The sequence below is a fragment of the Ovis aries genome, chromosome 13 (genome assembly GCF_016772045.2).
Source record: "Ovis aries strain OAR_USU_Benz2616 breed Rambouillet chromosome 13, ARS-UI_Ramb_v3.0, whole genome shotgun sequence".
NCBI lineage: Eukaryota > Metazoa > Chordata > Mammalia > Artiodactyla > Bovidae > Ovis > Ovis aries.
Window position 1 is genome coordinate 53779909 of NC_056066.1, and position 15125 is coordinate 53795033.

Consider the following 15125-nt stretch of genomic DNA (forward strand, 5'->3'; position numbering starts at 1 on the left):
CTGCCTGATTTCCCATCCCCAAAGAGGTGATGCTTACTCTGGGAAAGGCCCTCCCTTTGAGGGTATCAATCAGAACTCTGAGTCTAGGGAGGAAGCAGGCAGGACACTCACCAAGTGTGCACACTTCTCCTACACCACTGGGGATTAACACCATTATCTCATCTCACACCTGAGAAATGGAGGCCCAGAGAGGTCAGAAACTTGCCCTCAATCACACAGCAAGTAGATGTCAGAGCGGGGATTGGATCCTGTCTCTGTCTTCCTCCAAAGCTTTGTTCTAGGCCTTTGCACACTGATTTACCCTCCTCTCTGCCTCGAGTTGCTCATCCGCTGGGAGGCCCCTGGAGGCCTTCCAGACCAGCCCCCACCTGCACCATCTATGATTTGCTTTCCTTCAGCACAAGCCTGGGCACAAAAAAGGCACCTCCCAGCCTTCACTGGCCTCAGAGAAGCTCTGCAACCCCACCCTGACGTTGAGGCCTGCCCCCTGCTCCTGCACAGCCCCTGGGAAATTGGGTGCTGTCTCCACCAGCCCCCTGAGAGTGTACAAAGCCAAGTTGGGGCAGCGGGTCCTAACAGTGAGCGGTGGGAGGATGGGCCTCTGGCTGCAGCGCAGGGCTCTGCATCCCAGGCAGATCTCAGCCCCTCCCATTGTCCGCTCCCCTCACCCCCTCCCTCCAACGGCTGCAGCCCAAGCCACAGCCAGGCGCTTTCTCTCTCTCTCTCTCTCCCTCTCTCTTTCTCTTTCTCTCTCCCTCCCTCTCCCCTGCGCTCCCGCCTCCCGCCCTCCCTAGCTCCCTCCCCTCCCCGACACTGCAGCATTCGCCGACTGCAGCTCCAGCCGCCGCCCGCGCCTCTCCCGCCTCCCGCAACCCCGCCGCCGCCAGCACCATGGCCAGCACCATCTCTGGTAGGCACCCGGGCCTCCGGTGTCCTGGGGCAGCGGGTCTGAGCACAGACTATTGTCTGGCCTCGCCTACTGCTGGGCGGGATGTGGAGTGTTTTCCCATCTCGGATCCTGCGCCCTGAAAGGGCGCGGGCAAGCTCCGGGTGGAACCCGCAGGAGACATGGTTGGGGGCTAGGGGATTGGGAGACCCGATGCCCATAGAGCAGGGATTGCGGTGCCAGCCTAGCAGGCTTGGGCCGCGGGGTAGGGACCACGCTCGGGGTGGGGGCGTCGGCCTGGGGGTGCCGTTGCCCCTTCGTGCGCCGCTGTGCCAGGCCGGGCGTGACTGCCGTGCCACAGGGTGGCTCCGAGAATCTGGGTGGGCGCGCTCGAGGGGTGCAGGCATGGTCCTGGGAGGCGTCCGGCCACCGCAGACCCTGGTGGAACTACGCCTTCACGGGGGTCGGAGGGAGGAGCACAGGACCCTTTGCGGGAGTCCCAGCCCGGGGTCGGCGTGGCCTGGACCTTCCCTGTGCCAATGGAGCGGCCGAGGGACTGGAGAGGGCGCTGGGAGAAGACGGGGGAAGGAAACCTGAGCAGAGCTGCGCCCGCATTTCGCCTCGCCGCCCTCTCCCCTCGCCGCTGCGGGTTCGGGACCACCCTCTGTGACAAGGTGCCACCCACCCCGGTCGAAAAAGCCACCGCCCTTTACACTGCGGGTTCCGGTGAGGATGGACGTCTGCCCCTCCTTCCCTCCCCTGCCGCCCCGCCTCCCCAGCTGCAGACCCACCGCCCTCAAGGGCAACGACCCCCCTCCTCCCCCGCCCGCAGCAGGCCCGAGGATCTCGCGGAGGAGCGGGCACCGGACAAGGCGGGAAACGCGTAGCAAATACTGGACGCGAGGGTGCTGCCCGGCAACCCCCGGCGCAAGGACGCGAGGGTCGCTTTCCCTAGAAACGCTCTGCCCAGTCTAGTCTCCCCAAAACCAGTTTAATCTTTGCACGCGGTGCCGGAGGTGGCTGGGTGGGCGGCCTCCCACTTCCACCCGGTCACCCTGCCCATTCTTCCCTCTCCCCTGGGGACCAGTCTCTGCAATCTCCCCCTCCCCAGCTAACTAGACTCTCGGGAGCACCCGCTTAGGCCGGAAGCGCCAGAGCTCCGCCCACCCACGTGTGCACCGCGCTGACCCCGCCCCTCAGGGCAGGTGGTTCTGGCCCCTGGTGACTTCTGCAGGAGCGTGGGAGGGGATCACCGGCGTCATTGACTACACCCCTCCCCAACCTCCTTGGTCTTGTCCATCTGGACTTCATCCACCCCCTGCCCTCTCCCTGTCATCCCCGGAGACACTGGGCAAATGAAGGTGGCCAGTGTTGCCCCAGTCCCACCCTGGGGTGGAGCTGAGTGGCCTCACTCACCACCTGTGCTGAGCTGGGGGACATGGGCAACCACTCCTGGGGAGCATTTATCAGCTTTTCACCCTGTTGGTAAAAACACTGCTCAACAGGCCTCCTTCTCATCCTTCAGACTTGAGCAGAGTTAGGTTAGGTGGGGGAGGGTCGAAGAGGAAGCCTAACCCTCGATGGCCATCAGGGCTGGGTCCAGACCCTCCAACCTCAGACCCTATGGCACCACATCCTCTTCTTGGCCAGTCTTTGGGGCACTGCTCACCCACACTTGTTCCCAGGATTTTTCTGGGTGTCTGAGTTACCACTGGTGTCCAGGAGACCATGGGTACAATTGGTCAGTTTTGTCCAGCTTGGCCATCACTTCAAAGATGTGGTGCAGTGCCCACTTGAGAAGTGCCCCTGGCTAACATCACACAGGGCCGGGCCTTTCCTGTCATCAGCTCTGCCCTCTGTAGAGTGTGGGCCACGTGTACAGGTGCCTGTGCTCACCACAGCTTCTCCCAGCAAAGTTTGGTAGGAGGGAGGTCTGGCCCAGAAGTGGCTACATGACATTACCAATAACTGTGGCCAGAGTAAACAAGCTATGGAGTCTTTCTGAAAACATATCTCTGACTGGAGCAGGCTTCGATGCCTCAGTGGCCTTGCAGGGTCACCTTCACCCTGGCCTGTGCTTCCTGGGGGCTGCACTCTGAGGACACCACCTCTTGGTGTCCTTCCCTAGTGCTCAGCTCTTCAGGCATATTTGCAGAGTCGTTCATATTCATCCCCTTATGCAACTCTGGCAAGCTATGAGGCTTTGCACCTGCTACCTAGCCTTTCAGAGGCTCAATTTCCCCATCTGGCTGGCAGTAATAGTGCCAGCACCTCCCCTAGGCTTGTTCTGAGGGTTGAATGAGCTATTTTGGGAAACAGTGCTTGGGCTTGGGCCTGCCAGGAGGTGAGTGCCCAGTCCATGCCAGGCAATGTGACTGTTGTAGCCACATTTCCCAGAAAAAGGTGAATGCTGCTGGCAATTCCTGCCATATTGGACTCCCAACTCTGACTAGTAAGAGAGGGACAGACTGGGTACAACCTGCCATGTTGGGCTCCCAATTCTGACTAGCAAGAGAGGGACAGTCGGAGTGGCAACAAGCTCCATCTGTCAAGAGTCAGCAAGCAGCAGCCTCCAAGGCCCTTCTAGGGGTGAGTGAGAATCTATGATGGGCTCACTTCCCTCCTAGTTCTGGAAGACCTTCCTACCCACCATGAGGCTCCCAACAAGAAAGTTCAGAGGCTTGGGCTCCTGACAGGCTCCCGTCTTGGAATGCTGTGTGACTCTGGGAGGGCCACTTGCCCCCTCTGAGCCTTCTTCACCTCTATAGAAATGAGGTTGATGAGGGTGTCTGCCTGTGGTGGCTGGTCTTGAGAGTCAGTTGGGAGGAAGCGTGTGGCATGCCCACCCCTGGCCCCTTGGACGACTATTACTGTTATCACGCTGCTGCTATATGCTGACCCAGTGCCTTCTAACTCTTGCTTGTCTGGGATATCATTATCCAAAAGGCCAATATGCATTTTTGCATGTTTAACATTTAATATGGGTGGTGGTGGTGGGGGGGGGGCGGCTGAAAGCAATCCAGTTCATAGTAGAGACTTTTTTAATGACCTTCTGAAGTCAATGATAGGGAAGGAAGAGAGGGTCTTGTGAAGAGAGAAAAGGAAGAGTGTTCCTGCTGCAGGGTTTCCTGGTTGGAGCTACATCTGTGGAGAGGCCTGGCCCTCCGTCCACTCTCCCCTCCGTAGTGAGAGGAACTTGAAACCTCTCTCCCATCTTGCACATGACTAGGCTCAGTCCTGATCTCCAGCCTGGGTGCAGGCTTCCCCCTGCTGGTATTTTCTCCAAATTTACCCGTTCCCCAACTGCCATGCAGTCCCCACCACCACCAGCAGCCAGACACACAAGTCCTCTCCTGGGGACCCTCCCTCCCACTGGGATGTTACTTTTCAACTTTTTATTTATTTATGGCTTTCTGGGTCTCTGTTGCTATGTGCAGGCTTTCTCTAGTTGCAGTGGGTGGGGGCTACTCTCTAGCTGCAGTGCACAGACTTCTCACTGTGGTGGCCTCTCTTGTTGCAGAGCACATGCTCAAGGCACACGGCTTAGTTGCTCTGAGGCATGTGGACTCATCCCAGACCAGGGATCAAACCAGCGTTCCCCGCACTGGCAGGCAGATTCTTATTCACTGTACCACCAGGGAAGTCTTAAAGTTAACTTTTAATGACATAAGTAATACACAACTAGATTCTGTTTCTGAAAAAGCAAAATTGATAAGTCAGGCCAAAATCCCCTTTGAGGTCTGCCTCTTCCTGGCCCTCCTTCTCAGCCTCCTGAGCCAATGACCAACTCACGTGTCTCTGCCATTTCCCCTCTGAGACCCCAAAGGCCCTCCTTGCTGCTTGCCCAGGATTCCTTTGTGCTCCTTTCAAGGCTCCCTGGGCTCTCTCCCGAAGGGTCTGGGTCATCAGGATGTTTCAATCCAATACCATCATTCTGTGCACTGGCTGGTCACAGCATACTGTTCCCTGAGACAGGGGTGGGTCACTTCTGTCCTGAGTCCTATTTCTATGCCAACGCTTTCCTAAATTTTATGTTAATTCAATTTTAAAATACTATCTTGTATGAAATTTGATCAGAAAGTTTTCTGTCCAAACTCTTTGCCACATGGAAGGATGCTGTAGGTAACAATGCATGCTCTTTCTCTCTTGTGAGCCAGAGTACTTCTCCTTGGAATGTCTCTTTAGAGATCCCTAATAGCTTCTCCAGCCAGGGAGGAAAGCCTGGAGGGTCTGAGGCCCCTAGTCTTTGGGACCTAGTGTGGAGGTGGAAAGAACACAGACTATCTGGGTTGACATGGAGGAGCTCTGAACAAATCACCCCAGCTACCTGGGCCCACTTTTGACTGAGTGGAGGCGGGGTGACAGTATGGCTTACAGGATTGAGAACCAGTGGGTGAGGCATCAAACCCATGTGTCTACTTTGGCGCCTGGTTTGTGTGAAGAGACCACGAACAGCAGAGTTATTTTCACTCTGAGAGTGGGCATCTCCCCTTCCCTGACAGGGCCCAGGGCCTGAGCAGGCTTACCTCCTTTTCTGGTTGGGTACTGTGGACATTGGCTGGGGGCATTCACCCTGCAAGGGTAGAGGGAGGGATGTGGTGCTGAACGGACAGCTCCCTTCACTCTGGCTTTTGAGAGGTACTGGTGCGTGTCTAGTGAGAACCAGGTTTCATCCCAGGGTGGCAGCACTACAGGGCAGGTGCGGGGACAGGAGGGTATGAGGGCCTCACCTAAATGCATAGCCCAAGAAAATGCTGCCTGCAGAAGCTCTACATTTGTGCTGGCCCAGTCATGAGTGTGGTGGTCAACCTCTCTACCTACTGGGCAAGTATTCATGAGAGGGAAAGGGGAGGAAGGAGGAAGTCCAGGGAGGGGCAGAAGGAGGTGAGAGTCAGGAAGATACACAATGACAAAGAATCAGCGAGATGCAAAGATACAGCGAGAGGTGGGGACAGATGGACAGCCAAAAAGACAGAAGGAAGCAGAGATACAGATAGACAGAGGCAGGGGAGACAGACAGAAATGCCAAGAAAGAGAAAAGGAGGGAGAGGGAGACAAAGACATGGGGGTCGAGGTGCAGAGGCTCAGAGAGAGAACAATGCAGGGCACCCATAAGGAGGCGTGCAGAGGGGAAGACAACTAACATCTAGGAGGGAGGAAGGGATTCACAGTCAGAGATGTGGGACACAAAAGAGCACTATCCATCGGCTCCCAGAGAGGAACCTTAAGGGAGTGATGGGGGCAGAGCCGGGGGGAGGCCTGGGCTGCCAGGGAGGTGGGGCCAGAGGAGCGATGGGCTGGCACCTGCTCAGCCTGGCCTCATGTCCACAGCGTACAAGGAGAAGATGAAGGAGCTGTCGGTGCTGTCGCTCATCTGTTCCTGCTTCTACTCACAGCCACACCCCAAAACCGTCTACCACTATGGGGGTGAGTGCCTGGCCCTTGACCTCACACTGCCTGCTGCCAGCTGACCTCACTGACCCCATCCCATGACGTCTGTGAACCCTTCTGGTTGATTGGCTTCTGGAGAAGGGTCCCTGGGGGAGGGGCTGGTCCTGGGGGCCCAGTCCTGGAGTCCTCTTCACCTCTTGACTTGGATGTCTCACCTCTTAGCTTGGATATGCTCAGCCTCCCCCCTCCTCGCCCAGCCCTCCTGAAGCCCCCACCTGCTCTTGCCCTGCAGACATGGAAGTGAAACAGCTGGACAAGAGGGCCTCTGGCCAGAGTTTTGAGGTCATCCTCAAGTCCCCTTCTGACCTGTCCCCGGAGAGTCCCGTGCTCTCCTCCCCCCCCAAGAGGAAGGACACCTCCCTGGAAGAGCTGCAGAAGCGGCTGGAGGCAGCTGAGGAGCGGAGGAAGGTCAGGAGCCACCCCTCTGGGTCCTGATGAAGATGGTCAGGAGGACTTGTAGCCACAGACAGAGTCCCCAAGGTGCAGGGTTCTCCAAGCATCTGCTGGGCTTTGGGCCTGTAGCAGAGAGAGTCTCACATCCCTGGACTACCCTCTGAGCCATCAGAATGAGACAGGGGAGGGAGGAAGGATTCCTGGGTGGCAGCCACTGGAGGAGGGGTGCCATTGTTGGGAGGGGTGCCCTTGGCCATACTGGCCAGATGGGAAGATCAGGAGGTAGCCCCAGGCTGGGTGCTGTGAGAGGAGGCTGCGTAGGCAGACTCCTGAGCGGGGGAGCTCAGGGTGCCCCTGGTAGAAGCAGGCCCCTCCTCTCCTTCTCACACCAGACTCTCTCAGACTGAAACACACAGAAAACCCTATGCTCTCAGGAGTACTGTCCTGATGCTCAAGCCTGCTGGGCAGGGGCAGCAGCTCTATCCACCCCCTTACAGCAGGGCCGGTGAGACCTGGGGGCCCAGGCTTCTCAGGGTTACCCAGTAGTGACCAGCTCCTGGGTGGCGCCCGGCAGCCTTCTGAAGGAGGCTGAGGGAGGCTGTTACCTCTGGGGCTCTTGGGTCTCCCCCTGGGACCGCCAGCAGCATCACTCTTCTCATTCTGACTCTTCCCTTCCCCAGCGGCCCTGAGGGCCCCTCCACTGCCCTCAGCCCCTCAGGGAGCTCAGAACCTGGTGTGTATTAAGCACCTACTTTGTGCTCAGCGGGAAGACCTTTGAAGAAGAGACAGGGAAAAGCTCAGTAACAGCCCACAAACTTAGAGCTTCTTCCGCTCCTCCAATATTCCTTAGGGCAGCCCGGACTCTGGAGTGGGATGGAGAGGGGGCGCCCGGAGTCCAGCGGGGAAGGGGCAGCTCTGCAGCCGAGGGTGGACAGGAAGGGCTTGTCTGGGGATGAGATGGTCACCCTAGCCGACGGCAGGACAGTGTAGGCCTGAGCTCTCACTGAGGACGAGTCCGGTGGGCTCGGGCTGGGCGGCGGGTCCCTGACAGCAGCGCGGAGGGCTGGGGGGGTGTGCCTGGAGGGGTGGGCCCGGCCGCCCCTCACGCTCGCCCGCCCGGCACCACCCCCTCCTTGCCGCGCAGACGCAGGAGGCTCAGGTGCTGAAGCAGCTGGCGGAGCGGCGCGAGCACGAACGTGAGGTGTTGCACAAGGCGCTGGAGGAGAACAACAACTTCAGCCGTCTGGCCGAGGAGAAGCTCAACTACAAGATGGAGCTCAGCAAGGAGATCCGCGAGGCGCACTTGGCGGCGCTGCGTGAGCGGCTGCGCGAGAAGGTGCGCGCCCGGGCCGGCTCGAGCAGGGGGCGGGGCGAAAGGCGGGTGGATCCGAGTAGGGGGCGGGGCCCGAAGCAGGGGTCCCCAGATGCTCCTTCTTTTGGTGGTGCGTACCCGCTGCATCACCAGCACTCCCACAGTCCGGCCTCTCCATGACTCCAGGTCCTGCTGGAGCCGGCTAGGGTCGGGGAACCCCTGCCCAGGCAGGAGCCCCCTCCCTGAGAGTGGGACTGGGTTAGTGCCAGGGAGCTCCGCAGCCTGCACACCCGGGAAATCCCTTGAGCCACAACCCCCTGGTCTGGACACAAGCCCAGACTCACTGAGGGCCAGCCCCCACCCTCAAGCCACACTTTTAGTCGGTTTTTCAGGCCTCTCCCTGCCCTCTGTTGCTCCTGGTCGCTAAAGCGTGTCCTCATCGGTCGCATCGGCAGCACCTCGGACCGAACCAATCTAGGGAGGAAAGGACCCTAGGGTCCCCAAGCCGGGAGCAGGGGGGAGGGCAGGACACGCAGAGCCCAGGAGGACTGGGAGGGGCAAGACCTAGTCCCTCCCGGCTGCAGAGCCCCGCCCACCCCGCCTGTCCTGGCAGGAGCTGCACGCGGCCGAGGTGCGCAGGAACAAGGAGCAGCGCGAGGAGATGTCCGGCTAAGGGGCCTTCTGGACTCCGCGACGCCTGGATCCCGAGATGAGACAGGAACACATCTGGGTTTCGGTTTTGTTTTGTTCGACTTTGTCTAGATGCAACTTTTGCTCCCGCTCCTTCCTCCCCTCCTGCCCTCCCAGCTTCAGCTTCTCTTTCCGCGCTCCGAGCTGTCTGGTCCTTGTGGCAAGGCTTTGACCACAGGCTCTCTCTGGAGGAGCCCCCAGGGAGTGGCACACGATCCCTCAGTTCAGGCCCAAGCTGGGTGGTGGCTGGGTCCCCTCTTGGCAACCCTCTTAGCAGACGTGGTGTCGACCTCAATAAAGCCAGCGATGGTGGCAGGAACACTCTGGTCCTTATGAGCACCTTATCACTTAGGGCACGTCCTCTGAGCCAGCTCCGCCGGCAGGTAGAGGCACCACAACCTGCACGTCCTCCTCCCCTGGAAGAGGGGCTGGGCACGCGGGAGGGGACAAAGGAAGAAAGACTTGAACAGAGAAGGACTCTGGGCAGTGAGGGCCAGGTATCCAGTCACTGGGCAGCCTTGGGAGCTGCGTGTGCGGCGGTGCTTTCTGGAACTGGTGGGTAGGAGCTGCAGTGTGCCGTAATGTGGTGGCACAGGGGTCTCCAGAGACCCCTTGGCCTGAGGTTGGCACCCTCGGCTGTCCTGGGAGCCTTCAGTCATTGCGCTTGGCTGGAGAGGTCATGGGGTGTGGTTTGGCCAGCGTATTTAGGAGAGTGGGCCATCTCCACCGGGACGGTGAGCAAACTGCTGTGGTCTAGAGGGCTGTGGGCAGCGTGGCCATCCCCGCCGGCCCCTCCTCCCAGAACGGCCTTCTCTGGCACAGCACCTCTGTGGGGACAGCCGGCTTCCCACTGTCCCTCCTCTCCTTCTCCAAGCTTTGTAGGCAGCCTTGGAGGACCTGTCTGTAGAGCCCTTTGGAGTCCTGGCTCCCTCCTGTGTGCCCTCTTCGTTTAAAAGACGCCCCTATCTGTTTCTAGCCATGGGGCTTTCAGGTGGCCAGGTGTGGAAGGGTGGCAGCCCCAAGTGCCCCTCTGGGAGCCCTAAGTAGATATTAGGGGAGAGAGGACCAGTGCCTGAAAGTTCAGATGTTGGACGGCAAGGGTCAGGGTTCCTCAAGCTGCCTCCCCACCTGCCCCATCCTTCCATTTCAGGCTGGTGGCCCCCTCTGGCTAGCCTGCAGATTGGAGGCCTGACTCTAGGCCTCTCCTGCCAAGACCCTCCTTGGCTGGGTTCCTTCCCCTCCCTCAGCCTGGGGGGGAACTCCAGACCCCCCGGTGCTGGCCTTTGACGACATGGCAGCAGCCTCCCCTTCTCCACGCAGCCCCAGCCCCACAGTTGGATGCTTGAGGGCCAAGTCCCTGCTGGCCAACCACTTGAGAGCCGGTGCCACAGAGACCAGATGGCAGCCCTCAGTGCCCCTGGCTTTCACTCCACAGAAACCTACAGTGTCACTGCTGGTGGCCTTCCAGAGCCAAGCCAGAGAGCACAGGCAGGTAGTGACCCCTGCAGTGGGCTTTAGGGAAGTTGGGACCTGTGCTCACCCCTCCGTCCACACCAAGACAGCCCTGGAGGGAGTGACAAGCAGGGTTGGAATCCGCCAGGTTGGGACCCACTGTTGCCCACAGGCGGCTTCTGTGGACTCAGAAAGGGGAGCGGAAAGAGGACCGAGGGTGGGATTTCTCTGAGCCACAGCAGCTCTCTCGTAGCAGAAGCCCTAGTGTCATACCCATTTCATCCACGTAGTGAAAGTGAACTTAAAAATGAACAATTAAAAAAAACCCTGTATGTTTAAGAAATGGTTGCGCTGTCCCAGTGTATCCTGCAGCTGTGGAGTTGCTCGCTGCCTGTGCATCAGTGAGAAAGCCAGCTCTCCTCCTGGAAACCCCAGCCTTGAGTATTATCACAACTGTGAGTCGTTCTTCTGACAATGGCAATTTTAAGAAAGAAGCACAGAAACAGCACACAAGCCCAATTTCACCTCTGGAGACCCAGGAGTTGGTGGAGGCAGAGGGAGGAGGCTGCCCTGGCTCCCCCAGGGCTGAGTCTTCCTGCGGGCCAGGCTCTCAGGTTGCCGGTGTGGGGTCTGAGTTGCCTTCTCACCATGGCTGTGGGTCTTGCTCGGGTGGGGAGGGTGCTCCTGGAATCCCAGGGTGTGCCCCGTGGCTCTGTGGGCCCTGCTGGGCAACTTACGGTTCAGACATGTATCCGACCCTCACGTGGGGACTTGGAGAGGCACAAAGGGACCAAGTAGACATCCTCACACTGGTTGATATGACTGTCTTCCGGAACCTGAACTGCCACACGGGGTGCCTGGCAGGGACCCTTCAGAATTCTGAGGCGATGGCATGTTTGGTAGATGTCCACACTGGACCAAAGACACAGACTCTGGAGAGAGGCCTGCTCCCTGGAACCCAGAGAAACCCATTCACCTCTCCCCACACCCACGGCCCTCTCCTGGGGCAGTCCTGGCTACTTCCCCAGGCTCCAAGGAACTCGCACCATTTCCCCTCCATCCCCTGCCCAGGGAGAGGTGGGGAAGTCGGAATCCAGGACACACAGCCTCCAGCAAAGTGGAGACATCAGAAATCTTCAGGAGCGGAAAGAAATATGTTGAAAATACCTTTAGAAGGCATGAGTTGTGCGTGCCTGTCATCTGGGTTCACAGGCACATGCTTGCCACACAGAAGCACACAGCCCTGGAATTCTCAGAGAAGTGGCTGATCACAGGTCAGGGCTTCTTACCCCTGTGGGGGCTCTGGTAAGGCACTGAGGGGCAGTCACCACATGGAACCTCTGACATGAGGATATGATGGGAAAGCCTTCCCAGAAGAGCGATCACACTTTTTAAATTTTTAATTGGAGGATAGTCGCTTTACAGTATTATGTTGGTTTCTGCCACACATCAACAGCAATCAGCTATAGGTATGCATATATCCCCTCCCTCTTGAACCTCCCTCCCACTTCCCACCACACCCCACCCTTCTAGATTGTCACAGAGCTCAATTTTGAGTTCCCTGAGCGATAACACTTCTTAACAGAGAAGCATAGGTGGGACTCATTCTGGGGAGGAGTTAGAGCTGTACTCAGTACCTAAACAAATGAGTCCAAGCAGTGGCAGAGGACAAGAAACCTCGCCTCAGTTTTTGTTGGGTCAGGAATTCAGGAGCTGGGTCATTCTGATGTGGTGCCTCTCAGGAGGCTGAGTCAGGACAATGGTGGAGGCCCTGGCTGTCTGGAGGCTGCCTGCAGCAGGAAGCCACCCACTTCCGTGTTAGCTGGCTCACATGGGTGTTGGCGGGAGGCTGTCTCACCTCACCAAGACTGTCCACCGGCTTGCCTGAGCATCCTCACGACTTGGCAGCGGGTCCCTGGGGCAGCTGCATGAACTAGCTGTGGAAGCTGAAGTGAGTCACTAAGAACAGCCCACCCTGAGGTGGGGGTTGGGGTTAGGCTCCCCTTTGGGAAGTGGGACAGGTTCTAAACCACCTGACACTCTGCCTCCAGGACCCTGTGCATTCTGGACACAGCGGGGGCTGTCTGGTGCCTGGGGGCGGCAATGGAACAGGGTGTGCAGCAGGCCACGTGGGCTGGAAGTGCAGAGGCCGTCCCCAGTGGGCCTCCCTCCAGCCCCCGACACATCCTACCAGCCCAGCAAGCTGCGTGGGACAGAGTGCGGGGTCGGCACCTACCCGCTGCTTCTCTTCCTGCTGAGAAGTGACTCTGCTCTTTGGCAGCTGCATTAGTTTTCTAGGATGCTGTTCAGTGTGCCACAACCAGAGCCTTGAAGCCTCAGAAGTGTCTTTCAGTAGGTAGTCAGGTGTTGCCCAGCAGGGAGGGGAGGGAAAGCAAGGACAGGGCCAGCCTCCAGCTCCCAGACTTGGCTGTTGGGAAAGGCAGTCTCTCCAACCCGCGCAGGGCTACTGAAGAACAGGCGTGGGCCTGGATCACTTGTCATCAGATGGGGGCCCACAGAGCCTGTGTGGGGGCCCCTCCTGCTGTGAGATGGTTGTGTCCCCAGCACTCAGCATGTTGGGAAGAGGACAGGTCCACGAGGGGTGCATGCAGGCCAGTGGGTGGGCAGGACCCAGCTTGCGGATGACCCCCCCGCCCCCAGCACAGCTGGTCTGGTCTCTTCTTTGCTAAGTGAAGCCCAGCTGCCTTGAGCTCTCCTTGGTGACTTGGACTCTGGGAAGGAAGTGTTTGGATTTCCACTCCCAGCGAGCGGCTGGCGCTCTGATGAGCCAGGGATTCCCTAGGGATAGGGAGCCTGAGCTAGGGCTCTGCTGGACCCCGCGTCCTCGGCTTGTGGATACTTCACTCAGGTCTTTGCCTCTCCCTGGTCTGTCTGTCAGGACATCACTGTCTGAATTAGGGGCCCCCACTCCAAGACGGGGGCTTGCCTGGTAGCTCAGATGGTAAAGAATCTGCCTGCTAATGCAGGAGACCTGGGCTTGATCCCTGAGTCATGAAGATCCCCTGGAGAAGGGCATGGCAACCCACTCCAGTATTCTTGCCTAGAGAATCCCATGGATGGAGGAGCCTGGCAGGCTACAGTCCATGGAGTCGCAAAGAGTCAAACACAACTAAGATACGAACACACACACAAACTTCAACGTGACCTCGTTATTTAACTAATTACACTTGCAACAACCCTAGTTTCAAATGAGGTCACATTCTGAGGGCCTGAGACCTGCGATGTCAACACATCTGTAGAGGACACAATTCAACTGGACAGCAGTTGTAATTATGTAACTGGTAACTTTAAAACATCCATGCACTTATTTGTATATTCAACAGGAGTTAAGTGCGTGTTTATTACATGTATCTGACTCCAGAACAGTGATGGATTTGAAGACCCAGCCCCTGCCCTGTGACAACCTACATGTTATTCAATAAAACCTTACATACAGGTGGTAATTTATGATTTTGCAAAGCATGTTTTTAATCTTCACAAAGTCCACTTTGGGGAAAATAAGAGTAGACATTATCTTATGACAATGTTTTTTTCTGGTTACAAACATAATGTTTCCTGTATCACTGCAAAGTATAAAGACAAAAATCTTGATCCCCTAAACTCCTTACCCTGGAGAGGACTCCCCCCAGCGGTGCTGAAGGGAGTCCCAGCTCAGACCTTTGAGACATGCCCACAGTGACATTTGCACTTTTCCTGTCCTCATATGCATCACTTCAAGTGCCAGACAATCATCTATTTCATGGATGTACTAGGAATTTTGAGAAAACTTCCTCAACTTTTTGGCTTCAGGGAACTCTTATAACCTTACAAATTTAGAGGACCCCTCCACCACAAAGAACTGTTTACGTGGGCTTTATGAGTCAATGGGGACCACACTGATAATTAAAACTGAGAAATTTAAAAAACAGTAATTAATTTAGAAACTATACAGATGAGATGGTTGGATGGCATCACCAACTCAGTGGACATGGGTTTGGGTAGACTCTGGCAGTTAGTGATAGATAGGGAGGCCTGGCGTGCTGTGGTTCATGGGGTTGCAAAGAGTCAGACATGACTGAGCAACTGAACTGAACTGATACACCTGTCACACATTAACATCTTAAAATGAAAAACAAAAAAATAAAATGAAAAACAATGACAGTTTCCTAAAACAAAAAAGAATCAGTGAGAATGGTTGAAGCACATGATAAAATCTAGCCTCACATAGACACACGGTTGGAAAAAGAAAGTACATTTTAATATCTTGGTCTTTAATACTAAGTGAGGGATAGTTTCTTAAAAGTTGGCTGCAGAGTGAATCTGAAACCATATCAATAAACTTCATACTCTTACATTGGATAGAGGGGTGTGTACTGAGCTTGAATACAACTTCCACCCGTGCACAGTTCTGTAACACCCTGTGCATGTGCTCCCTACCCTAGGCAGGAGGTGTTGGACCCTGGGGCTGGCAGAGTGGAGGAGAGAGGGGACAGGCCTTGGTGGGTTAGCCGGCCCGTCATGTCCTGCTTTCCATGGTCAAGGGCTGTGTGTGGTGGAGCTGAAGTAAAGCACGGGGCTTGGCAACCCCACAGCATTCTTGGGCCTGCTGACCACTCTTTCATAGGTTTATTCTCCTCTGCAGGCAACCAAGAGTGGAAGCTCCCATCCCCATGGGAGCCCAGGGGAGAAAGCACCACCTCAGCCCCTAGCCAGGAGGAACTAATCCATCCCTCCAGCCAAGCGGAGCCCAGCACTTCCGTTCAAATGTCAGATGTCAGGTTCGGTAGCAGACATACACCAAGGCTCTGCAAACTCAGACTGGAGAGTTTAGGGTGCCCACAGACTCCAGGGCTCACCTGGCCATGCAGCAGCAGGACCTGGCCTGGTCCCTGCCCTCTGCATCTTCTGAACCCCTCCCTCTGATTTAATTAGCAGCCACTT

At 57.0% G+C, this 15125-nt stretch overlaps 1 protein-coding gene across 1 annotated transcript; it reads left to right on the forward strand.

Moving 5' to 3' along the window:
• The first annotated feature begins 817 nt into the window (after positions 1 to 817).
• On the forward strand, positions 818 to 9051 carry STMN3 (stathmin 3). Its single transcript, XM_004014406.4, has 5 exons — positions 818 to 910; positions 6218 to 6313; positions 6570 to 6745; positions 7875 to 8066; positions 8656 to 9051. The coding sequence occupies exons 1-5, from the start codon at positions 892 to 894 to the stop codon at positions 8713 to 8715; spliced, it is 543 nt and encodes a 180-aa protein (XP_004014455.2). The 5' UTR covers positions 818 to 891; the 3' UTR covers positions 8716 to 9051.
• Positions 9052 to 15125: the final 6074 nt, after the last annotated feature.